Genomic DNA, 13,023 nt, shown 5'->3' on the forward strand with positions numbered 1-13,023 from the left:
TGCTTTCTGTTAAATGATTGTTATATTAAAAATAGGGAAAAAATGAAGAGTTCCCATTACGACTGGCAATCTGCTTTTAATAGTACAGCCTAATCTGCTATGAGTCATCTAGTGACCTCTACAGTACAGAGCAGAATTGAGATGAAACTGCTTCTTGTGCCACTTTATATGAAACCAAAGGACACAAAACACAATCTGAATTGTGACTCTGCTGAGAGCAGCCTCACCTGCAATCTTGACATCTCAGTACACAGAAGCTTTGGATTCTTACTGACAGACATGATTATTACTCTATGCATTATAAATAAGAAAATAATTGGCTCTTTAGCTTGCAGATTTATGTTAATGACCTAGACATCTATTACATTAATTGTATGCTCTCCAAATATTGATTGGGGTTTAAAAGGTATCTTTCCTTCAGTGTGCAAGAAGTAAATTAGGTCAGTAGGGAAATTAGGTCTGTAGAGGAAACTCTACAGATTATATCCAATGATTGCTGTTTGTAAAATTAAAATAGTCACTTTAAGTGAGTAAACCATATTCATTTAAAAAGAAAAACGCACTTGTGTAATTAAAATGAAAAGACTGCCCAATCTGTGTGGAGAATGTAATTACTGGAAGCTACAGGCACATATATAGCCATTCAATTTGAATCCCTATTCCTTACTTTCCTGAGCTATTTACTTGTCCTTTTGGAAATACTGCTTGCAGTTGACACGATCTTGGCTGCTGCTGCTTGCTTGAAAGTCTTAATCATGGGTCCCTTTCCTTATGCCTTCGTTATAATGATTCCATCTAGATATTCGCTGTCTATGCTCCCAAGCTCTCACTGATTGGAGAGGCAGCACACATCTTTTTGACCAGACAGAAGGCAGGCCATATAATTCATCCTCTTCCAAACGCATTACAAAATTCCTGAGTTTCTTCAGGAACCATTTTATTTTTTAAGTCTTCTAATTCTTTTACATCCTTCCAGGCACTATTGGCCTTCGGAATTATTAAACTAAGAGTTACAAAAAAGGGGATCAAACAAATCTGTTACACGAATCACACATCTTTCATTTGTCTAAACAAGAAAGCCAATTCTCCAATATTTTGTACTATTACCAGTGTGAACCTTATCATCAAGTATAAACTTATTATAGCAACCACAAAATTCTACTTCTATTTCAATGCTACTTGCAAATTGCCACAATTAAAATTGTGTTATCCCTGAAAGAGAAGGCAGGGGAAATACCCATATTCTTATTACTATGTGAGAAAACAGATGAAAAGTTTTAAATTCAGTGTCACTTAATGTATGTATATATAAGAAACGACTAGAAATGCATCCATGGAGATTGTATAGATGCTTTTCTCTCAAATAGGCAAGTTATTAGTGCATTAATCTATCTGATTTATGATCATGGCTATTTATTCCTCTCTGTAAATATCTTTGATGTTTGGGTGGAATTAATTAAAAATATTATAGTGTTCAGTAAAAGAAGTAAAAGTAGGCAAAGGTCACTCTTGATACTGGATGCTAGACAACAGGAAGACTCCCAATATAACACAATACTGTGGATTTGCTCCTGAACCCAGTAAACAAATAGTACTTCTGTGGTGCCAGACTCTGTTCTTGCTCTCAAGAAACTCCAGGCTAGAGCTAGAAATTAAAAAAAAACAAGCATATATCATCAAAATTATTATTAGATCTAAGGAAACGGTTAACATTACTATGAGATGGACAAACCAAGGGTGTCCCTGTGGAAGTAAAATTATGCTGCATCTCCAAGATGTACAGGTGTTAGCCAGGCAAAAGCTGAGAGAGTAAGACCTATGGAAACACCAAGGCAGCTGAGCCTGATTTATTGGAAGAGCTGAAAGTCCATGTGGCATGTTGCAGATATGCTGGGAAAGAACACAATGCAAAGGACAGTATACAAAGCTAGACTGTGTTGGGTTGTGCTGATCATGCTGTGAGCTCTGGATTTTATGCTAGGTGGAAGGAGAACCCATTTAAGATTTTAGACAATGAGTGAGTTGATTTGATTCATATTTTTAAAGACCACTGAGGAAAGACTATTCTAGAGGGCAGGAAACAGCTAGATGCTAGTTTATACCAGATTGATTTAAGGTAGCCAGGATAGAAAGAGGTGTGTGGATTAATGCTTAATTTTGGAGGTTTGATTTATGAGACTTAGAAGTGAAATGAATATTTGAGTGAGGTACAGGAAGTCTTCGAGAATGAATCCTAGGCTTGAATAGTTGGGCATTGGGCAGTGCTAGCTTTAGAAATGGGAACAAACAGAAGATGAACTTATTTGTGCTTCTAAGTAGAAGGGGGTAATAAAGACCAAAAGTTCAATTCGGCATAGATTGAATTTAAAATGTTTGTCAGACAGCAAGTGGAAAAGTTAAGTAGGTCTATGGTTCAGAGAGAGGTGTGAACTGAGGCTTTACCTTTAAAAACTGCCAGTACATGGGAAGGGATGATAACACTCAGCAAGAAATGGAGAAAAAAAATCAAGAATAAGTATTGCAAGGTTCCAGCATCCAAGACTGGGTAGAGAATGAGGAGTCAGCTAAGTATTTTGAAAAGAAACAACCAGAGGGGCAGGAAACACAGCAGTACAGTATGGTGTCCAACACTGCCAAAGAAGTAGTGAGCAAGAATTTTAGGAGTTGTAAGTCTTCTAGTAAGACTATTCAGAGCTATTCCGTTTGGCTCAGTGGAGTTTCTTGGTGATTCGAGAAGAACATTTCTGGTGGAGGGATAGTACATGGAGGAAGCACAAAAACAAGTGCTCAAGAAGCTGAGGAAATGAGATTTTTTTTAATTGTGAAAATACCTTACAGAAGGGTTACAATTACATGGCAAGGTAATGAGTACATTTCTTATCAAGCATTGTAGCCTCCTCCTTTGTTTCCCCTTCCCATCCCTTCCCATCTCCCCCCCCCCACTCCTGCCAAGGTTGTAAAGTTTGTTTTTTGACATAACATCTCATTGTTGCAATGGTTCCACCTGTATCCCTATTAAAACATTTTTTCCCCTTCCCCTCCACAAATTATACCAATATCAAATACAGTGGAAACAGGAGTTATACTGTGGGGGAGGGACATAAAAAGCAACAAAGAAATATTTTAGAAACAATAGCAAGAAAGAAAAAAACATTTGCGTCCTTATCTTGGGGTTCATTTCGCCTAACATCATCTTATCTGACCTTTTCAGCTTGTCTCAGACATATACTAGTTATTGCAAATAAGGGAAACCATGGACCTATGTTTCTTTGGTCCTGGCTTACTTCACTTAGATGGATTTTTGACGGAGCAAGGCAGCATCCTCTTGTAATAGGAGGAAATAAGGATTAATGAAGATGAAAGTGTTTTTCTGGATCCAGCAATGGAAAGATTAGCTTTTCTTATTAAAAGTGAGTCAGCCATGGTATTCACTAGAGAGAATAAGATATAAAATAAGATTCTAATTGTTCATGCAAGAAATTAAGAACCTAGAAAGCTAAAGTCCTTATTATTTACTATTAACAAGCAGTGGAGATAACTGCAGGCTAACAAGGGAGAAAACTTATAAAATGACAGCATCAGTGAACTTCCTTGTTTATATAACAATAGCTACTAAAAATCCATACAAAGAGATACATGCAAAGACATTAAAGATAAATAACTACTGAATTCTTTAAACTACTCAAGTAACAGAGAGAAAAGTAGAAAAACAAAAACAACCCCTCTTTATGGTATTTTCACAATTAAAAAAATAAAAAAGAAAACAAATGGGCGAAGAATAAACCAAAACAGAAAGTAAAGTGGCACAATTAGATCTTAACATATCAAAAATTACTTTAAACACAAATCTTTGAGTCAAAATCCAACTGGAAGAGTAGATAAAGAGATGACTTAACTATTTTTACTGTCTATAAGAAACTCACTTCAAGTATAACAACACAGGTAGGTGAGAAGTAAAAGACTGAAGAAAAGGCACTTTATACCAGCATTCATCACAAGAGAATAATATCTATCCTAGAAAAAATCAGTTTTCAGAATAAAGAAAATGACAAGAAATAGACTGGGATATTTCATAAACAATTTACCAAGACACAGAAATCCTAAATACATATGCACAGAATAATAGAGCTGTAACAACTGCTGGAATAGAGCGGTGAAAAGAAATAGAAATCCACAACTAATTTGAGACTTCAAAAAAACACTCTCTAAACAATTGATAGAGTTAACTACACAGAAATTCAGAAAATACATACAAGAATTCAACAACAGCAAAAGGATATAATTAAACTTTATGTAATGTTTCCCCTACCACAGTGGAATTCACATTATTTCAGGTACTCATAAAATACATGCCAATACGGATCACATCTTGGGCCATAAAATTAACTCATCAAGTTTAAATGAATTGAAATTACACAGGGAATATTCTCTTACTATGCACAAAACTAAACTAGAAACCAATAAAAGTGAGATTAAAGTAGATCTCTGAACAATATACTTCAAAATAATCCACAAGTCAAAGAAGTCTCATTGAACTGAATGTCAATGAAAAGATATCATATTGAGATTTGTGGGGCAAAGGAAAGTGAAATATAGTACTAAATGCTTATATTATAAATGAGGGCAAGTCTTAAATCATTAATCTAAGTTTCCTCAATAAACTAGAAAAAGAGGAAAACACGTACCCAATAAAATAGAAAAAATGAGCAAAAGATGTACTTGAAGCAAGCATTATAAGGGAAATAATAAATATTCTGAGGAAAATAATAAAAACAAATCAAAGAAACTGAAAATGGAGAAACTAAATGGAGAATATGAATGAACAAAACAAAAAGATAGTTCAAAAATGGATAAATCTCTAGTAGGGTTGACAAAATGAAATAAAGATAAGAAGAAAGAAAATGATGAGAATAAGGAACGAAACAGGGGCTGTTACTATTAATGCTGCATGCATCAGAAGGACAATAAAGGATACTACTGTACATATAAACATGAGAACCTAAATGATATGGGTAGAATACTTACTTTGCAAGTGCATATTACGACAACTTACCCAGTTTGAAATAGATAATCAGAGTAGTACTCTGACTATTAAGGAAAACAGAATTCATAACCAGGCCATATGGTTTCACTGGAGAATTCTACCAAGGAAGATTAACATCAATTTTTACACAACCTCTTTAGGAAAATAGATGAGCATAGAATATGTTCTAATTCTTTTTTTGTTCTATCTCTCTCTCTCTCTCTCTCTCTTTTTGCATGGGTACTGGGGCTTAAATTCTTGACACTGAGCTTGCTTTTTCTTTTTCTTACCACTGATACTCTACCATTTGAGCCACACCTCTACTTCTGGCCTTTTGCTAGTTGATTGGAGATAAAGAGTATTGAGGATATGTCTATACAGGCTGGCTTCCAATTGTAGTTTTCAGTGTTGTAAGCCACTGGTGTCAGCCTGATTCCCTTTTATTTTCATGAATTTGCATTTAATATGTTAAATATATGTTTAAATAACCTACTTATGAATGAATCTGAGGGAAATAAAACTCATAAATACCATGAAAATTTCTCTTTGTAACTGATTCCTTTTTTAAGGCTAAGATTATCCTGATACAAAAGCTGAACTGATACAGAACAAAAGAGAAAACTGCAGGCCAGCATCCCCCATGGACACAAAAAGACAAATGAACAGCACAACTGGAGTTCTCTTACATTGTTGGTGTTAGTATCAACAGGCAAAAACTATTTCAGAAAATAGTTTAAGATCATCTACTCTGCTTATGCCTAGAAACATCTTTAAGATAAATTTCCAATCATTTCACACTACCATAGAAATGAGCATGTATTGTGTGTGTGTGTGTGTGTGCGTGCGCGCACGTGCGCTACACATATGTACAGGCTACATTATGGAAAAATCTTACTTTGGTTTGAAGGAGAAAAATGTTATATAATAATCCTTTTAAAAAAGTAGGGAAAGGGCTGGGAAGGTGGCTCAGTGGTAGAGTGCTTGCCTCCCATGCATGAGGCCCTGGGTTCGATTCCTCAGCACCACATAAGCAGAAAAAGCCAGAAGTTGCATTGTGGCTCTAGTGATAGAGCACTAGCCTTGAGTTGAAAAGCTGAGGGACAGCACCCACGCCCAGAGTTCAAGCCCCATAACTGACAAAAAAAAGGAAATTATGACTTTATGATCAGGCCAGGGCACAATTATTTGCCAAAGAAGGACCCTTTAATAGAATTAGTATTGAAGAATTAAGCTACTATATTCAAAACCACTGTTTAGACTCTTAATTTTGAAACAAGGATTACAGCATAAATATCATTAATTCTGTCAGTTCCTTTTGTTTCAAAAATAAGAAGACATATACACATAGAGATTAAGTGTAAGAGTAAAGGACCTGAACTGTATATTCCCAATTTGTAATGGCTACAGATTTGAAGGGAGTAACTAATAAAGCAAACAACCAACTGAAAGTCCTTATTGCTTTAGAGAATATGTGTTGTACATTATCGATAATGAACCTTTTAGATTGAGTTGTTATTGGAAGTAGCTCATGAAGACATGTTTGCTGAATGAAATAGTCTGTAAATCCTTTTTTTCTAATATATCACTCATATTTGACACAATTAAATCTACCAGTGTAACTATCTGAGCCTCTCAATAGTATAAAACACAGAGAAATAAAATTATTCACTTTTCATCATATAAACGAGGAAATAAAACCAGAAGGGAAGTTGTTTTACCTTTCTGTGCTTGCTGAGTCGTGGCTATCTAACTTCCTGATAAGGATGTTTAGAAACAAAAGAACTGAAAACCCTCTGGGTTTTCTCACCTTGCCAATCTAGTTTCTAGAATCCCCCAACTCTTCTTACAGCATGACATGGTACCTCTGTTTCTCTCACAAGGAGAGGACCCCTTCTGTGACCCCACTACCATGTTCTGCTAACACACATCTCCTGAAAAATTTCCTTTAGCTTTTATTTCACCTCTGCTCACCCCTCAACAATCATTTGTATTTGCATGTCTAGAGAGAAAATAACCTATGCAGCATATCATGATACCTTTGTATTAAGTTTACAATTCCAAAATCAGATAAGCGTAATATGTATTTTGAATAATTTGTAAAATGACACCCCAACCCCCTCTGTATTGTCTTTCTACTTACTCTGTTTATTTAAATTTGAAAGATATAATACAGAGGATGAGAAAAAGGAAAGAGAAATGTAGGATAATCTGTCTTTCGTGTTTTAAACAAAAACCTTTCCTGAAATGCAGAAGGGAGAGAGTGATGAATGTTAAGTGCATATTTTTCCACCTTAACTGACTGATCAGAAGAGTATTTATAACCCATGACTGATGTCTGGAGATGATAAATCAACACAAGGGAGAATATTTCAAGCACATTTATCATTTAGGACAAACAGCTCTGACTAAGCATGATTATTTTTTATTCATCATTTTAGCTCACCTCTACATTTTATCCTTCTTAGTGTTAATGATATCTGTATAAAGCTCCTCAATATTTAATGCTACAGCTTACCTACTGCATGCTGATGAGGTTAAGGTCATGTTTGATTTCTAAAGGCCATTTTGCAAGCCAGTGAGTGAGCGAGCAAGTGAGCAGGAGAGAAAGAGAGAGTAAGAGAAAGAGCAGGAGAGAGAGAGAGAGAAAGAGAGAAAGATGGAGAAAGAGTATCTCTATTTACCAAGGAAGCCTCATCCTAGTGATCTTAGTTAGCTTCCTTATAAATACCATTGTTGATTTCCATGTCATTAAAAATAATCACAGACTTACAGCTTTAAAGGAAACAGTAGGATATATCAGTGTACAGGTCCAACTTTATAGAAAAATCAATTAGAAGAACCAAGTCTAGTTTCATAGGGCAACACAATTGGAAGAGTCCACCAGCCATACCCAGTCCTGTCCAACAAGTCAATGGGATCTGCACCTCATGCAAAGGAGAGCCAGATGTAAGAAAATCTTACCTGTTCACTCTCTTCTTCATCACTACTTAGCTTAAGATCATCTTCTAGCATACTGAAAGAAGGAAAACAGAGGTACATATTGTTAGCAGATTCAAAGTAATTCCACTTCAAAAATAACCACTTTTTTTTTTTGGTCGGTCATGGGGCTTGAACTCTGGGTTGGGCACTGTCCCTGCACTCTTCAGCTCAAGGTGAGTGCTCTACTGCTTGAGCCACAGCGCCACTTCAGGTTTTCTAGTTGTTTATTGGAGATAAGAGTCTCAAGGACTTTCCTGCCTAGGCTGGCTTTGAACAGCGATCCTTAGATCTCAGCCTCCTGAGTAGTTAGGATTACAGATATGAGCCACCGGCACCCGGCTCAAAAAACCCACTTTTATAGCACCAACATTTCAGTGATAAGTTTATTTGATTTCCTATTTTTTTTCTTTCCCTCTTTTAGGTGTTTTTCTTTTAATGTACTTAGAAAACAATAGATGTTTGGATCATGAAAATTAATGCTCAGTACCATCTTAGGATGCAATAGGGAACCCCCAGAACATGCTTTTATAGATTGGAGGAGGGTCTTTTCAGTGGGACATTTTAATCAATTAATTGTTTCAAGTTTTCCATGTTCCAGAGCCTGTCTAGGGGAAAGTCATAGCAAAGAAAGTAACGGGACAAGCAGAACTCTTCTGAGAATCATGAAGTGAGGGATAAGCTGTGAGCAATGATAGCTGCTTGGTCTTTCATCAGTGTAAGGGCTGGAGAGGGCTTTTGCCTGAAGATCGGTTGAGTGGAGCCCACCTATGACACTAGGAGGGTAGGTCTAAAGTGACTAAGGCCCACTATCCACCCACCATGAAGTTTCTTGGATAAGTCCTGATAGAGACAGTGAGTTCACAAAAGCTAAGAGTAAAACAAAGAAAGGCTTCAGATCTTACAACTTCTGATGAGGAAAACTGTTGAGTACTTCTTCATAGAATAGCACATTAAACGAAATCTAGTGCAGAGGTATATTCTATAAAAATATTCCATACCAGCCATACTGCTAGGAGAAGCAGGGGTAGGTCTACTTTGCATGGCCTTCTGCTCCCAACATGAATCTGAAGGCTGCTGAGACCTTGTGCTTAAAAATCTCACTATCCACCTCACAGTTAGCTTCCAAGGCCTATCCTTAGTAGATGCCTCAGAGTATTTTGTGGTTCAAGTGGCTTTTGGGGTTAACTGGGGGTAATGAGCAAGCAGGGCTGAGCAGAGACCTAGAAGCACGTTACTTAGCACCCAACCTGCCTGCCCTATCCTCATTTCCCTAGTTGTTAAGTGAAAGTCTTACTGGACAGCCTTGAAGGGTTAATCCTGCTTTAAATTCTGCAAGTCCACAAAATAAATTTTCTCCTCTCCTCTTCTGCTTGTGGCTGACAATACAACGAAGACATTCCTAAGTCATTCTTGGCTTGCAACTGAAGCCATTACCATTAGGACACTAAGTCTGCTTCCTCATAGGGTATTACTATCCTTTCAGTATGGATAAGTATCATATGCTTTATTCTTTAAACCCCAAGAAAACACTGGCGGCAGCAGCAGCAGCAGCAGCAGAGACTGCAGAGCCTTGACTCCATTACTCTGCACATCTGGCAGGTCATTCATTTCCTTCACCTCACAAGCATACACACTGGCTTCAAACAGAAGAAACATTTTGGTGATTTATTAGAGCACTGTTTGATATAACACAGGGGAGAAGGCTGGGTTTTCTTTGCCCTTGAGTGCTGAGTGACAAGCACAGTGACAGCACTAAGGACAATGCCAGGTTGTTGGCTGGGCTGAGGTATACCTTTCTGATAACAAAAGATCAGAGAAGGATACAATTTCCTCCCTCCATTCTTCATGCCTTTTGAAAGGTAGTCTATCACTGCAATTGTTTTAATCTCAAGGATGTCCAGAAAGTACTGAGTGTTCTCAGTGTGAGTGGTCTAGAGTAGGGGAGGGGAGGGAGAAGGATACACACACACACACACACACTCTCACACACACACACACACACACTCACTCACCTCAAATAACCCCTATAGTCAGAAGGAAATTCTGTCAAGGATGATGGGGAATTTTAGTCTTTACATGGATATAGTATATACAGACTTCAAATTGAAGACCACTGTTAGACACAGCAAGAAACTCCAACACATCTTAAGGTAAATGTGCTACTACAGCTTGAATGTTCAATGTGTCTCTCCAAAGTTCATTTTTTTGGGAATCGCTGAAGTCATATGTTGACGATATTAGGAGACGAGAATCTTTTTGAGGTGATTGTTAGCCAATGGATCCAAGGGGGTGGGACCCATGATAGAGACAATAGCTTTCATGTTTGCTTGGTCTTACTATGATGCAGCTGGAGGCTCTCACCAAATGCCAGAATCATGCTCTTGGATTTCCCAGCTTTCAGAAGCACGAGCTAAACTAACCGGTTTGAATCTCATAGTCCTCCTCTCATCCCCAGATTTTGGACATTTGTCATTTCTATAATTGGACTCATTTACCTTTATTAGAAGAGAAGGAGCTAAGAATCTACCTTGCTTTATGAATAATTATTACTCTTCATTGAACTGTCATGTTAAAAATGAATTTATGTTATTTCTGGCAGAGTTCTAAAAATAAAAGATCCTATGTCCATATTCTGATGTATATATTCTGATATATTCTTGTACTTTATAAAAGTTTTTTTTTTAGTTCACTGTTTTGGAAGTTGAAATGTTTCCAAATAACTTTGCAGGTGTAAAGACCACAGGCTGGATTGCATGTGAGAGCTGGGGTTTGGCTTCAGCTCAGAGACAAAGCTGCAGCTAATCATCTCTGCTCTTAGGAACATTTATTGTTGGAGAAATGGTGAAAACAGAATAGTTTCTAGCAAAGAGGAAGGATACCCTGGGGCAAATGGGACAGTTAGGAACAGTGGTAGTGTGAGTACTCTCAGTGCCGGCAATGAATTGAGCTTTCTTAGGGAAAAATGAACTAGGTTTAAGACAGACATTACAACTCTTATTGTCTTTCAGAGAAAAATGTAATCCTAGGATTATTATTACCCAAATATGAAATGACAGACGTGGAATAGACAGTTACAGCCATATTGCATTCCACTCTCCTGAGTAGGTACACAATGTGAACATAAATGTCATACATAGATACATGCCAGAATAACTGAGGTTCAATCTCTGATGCCACCTAGAAAGAACCTCAGCTGCTCTGGGCTCTGATGGTTACCAGTAGATCCTTTTCTCTCAGCTTGTGAAGTTCAACATTTATTCCCTTTAACAACACTCAAGCCATGGCCTTCACACAGCCTCCAATTCTTAATGCTAAATATTTCAGAGTAGTCTCTTAGAGAATCCAAAGAGGACCCAATGTTTTGACATCATAGAGGAACAATGAAACATAGTCATAGAAGAGAAAAAGTATGACACCCATAAGACCCCAAGATATGTGTCCACCTGGTGTATATGATTGTAGATTATGGCCAGTTCAATGTGAACACAAGTGTCACTCTGGTAGTTGAGGCCTTGATTCACTCTCAATCCCTGAAGAACATTTTTATTTGAATATTTTTATTAACCAACTGGCCAGCAAATGAAGAAGTAGCAATAATTAATAATAAAAGGATGACAATTTGAAATAATTTGTCATCAATAAGTGAACCATATATAGTCACCTATTTTTAATATAAAATTAAGAAACGCTATAGGTGTGTAAATTATCTTTCATAATCTTATTTAAGGAAAACAAAAAGTCAATTTAGAAAGTAATCAAACATCGATTGTGAAAGACATGTTGATGTTATATTTATTGCCCTTAAAACAGTACAGAGGGGTTACAGTTACATAAGTAAGGTAGTAAGTACATTTCTTGTCAAACTTGTTACCCCTTCCCTCATTTTTCTCCTACTTTCCCTCCCCTCACACCCCGCTCCCAAGTTGCACAGATTATTTCCAACATATTGTCTTGGGAATATCACTGTTGCATTGGTTCCCCCTTGTTCTTTGTCTCACCATTCTGTTGTTCCCCTTCCCATCCCTAATTCAAATTAATGTATATACCAAAATCAAATACAGTGACATAGGAGGAAGAATATACAAAAGAAACAAAAAATATCACATAGTACATTAAAAACAACAACAATGAAGAAAAACCTCTTGTGTCCTTGTCTTGGAGTTCATTTCATTTAGTGTCATCTTATATGGTCATCTGTATGTAGCTATTGAGCTGTTCTGCTCATCTGCTAGGATTATCCTAGATGTATACTAATTATTACAAATAAGAGAAACTATGGGACCTATGTTTCTTTGGGTCTGGCTTACTTCATTTAATATGATTTTTTTTTTGTCAGTCATGAGGCTTGAACTCTGGGCCTGGGAGCTGTCCCTCAGCTCTTCAGATCAAGGCTCCACAGAGCCACTTCCAGTTTTCTAGTGGTTTATTGGAGATAAGAGTCTCACAGACTTTCCTGCCAGGGCTGGCTTTGAACCGTGATCCTTAGATCTCAGCCTCCTGAGTAGCTAGGATTACAGGCATGAGCCATTGGAGCCCGGCTTAATGATTTTTTCCAAGACTTTCCATTTCCTTACAAATGGAGCAGTGTCATTCTTTCTGATGGAGGAATAGAATTGTATATATGAATGGATCAAGAAAATGTGGTATATGTGTGTGTGTGAACATTTTTATCATTTGTGTAATCCCAAAAGCAGACAGATTGGCCCGGATATATTAAATAACAAACAAAACATTAAGTCAGGAATAAAGAGAAATCACAAATTGAGTGTTGGTTAGACCCCTGGCAGTGGTATGGATCTCCAATTGTGTGTTTGAAAAAGGAAGACAAAGATTAAGGTTGTACAGTGTAAAGCACAGAGTAGGTCATTTGCATGTAAGTACAGAGCCTGGGCTTTGGCATCATACTTGGCTCACATGGGGATACACACAGCCCTATATTCTTAGCACCTCCAGGCCTTTCTCCACTCATGATATCTACCCACCCAGAGCTCCTCCTTCGTGTTCCCTGACCCTCTTTCTTA

The 13,023-nt window shown here is 37.2% G+C and overlaps 1 protein-coding gene across 1 annotated transcript in view; it reads right to left on the reverse strand.

The window, feature by feature from the left end:
- Positions 1-13,023, reverse strand: part of Aff3 (AF4/FMR2 family, member 3) — a 436,486-nt gene that overhangs the window by 106,257 nt on the left and 317,206 nt on the right. Inside the window, exon 9 of the mRNA XM_013019735.1 lies at positions 7,985-8,036. Within this exon, the coding sequence (XP_012875189.1) occupies positions 7,985-8,036 (52 nt within the window). The remainder of the gene's footprint in view (positions 1-7,984; positions 8,037-13,023) is intronic.

This window comes from Dipodomys ordii, unplaced genomic scaffold (genome assembly GCF_000151885.1).
Source record: "Dipodomys ordii isolate 6190 unplaced genomic scaffold, Dord_2.0 Scaffold47, whole genome shotgun sequence".
NCBI classification, from domain to species: Eukaryota; Metazoa; Chordata; class Mammalia; order Rodentia; family Heteromyidae; genus Dipodomys; species Dipodomys ordii.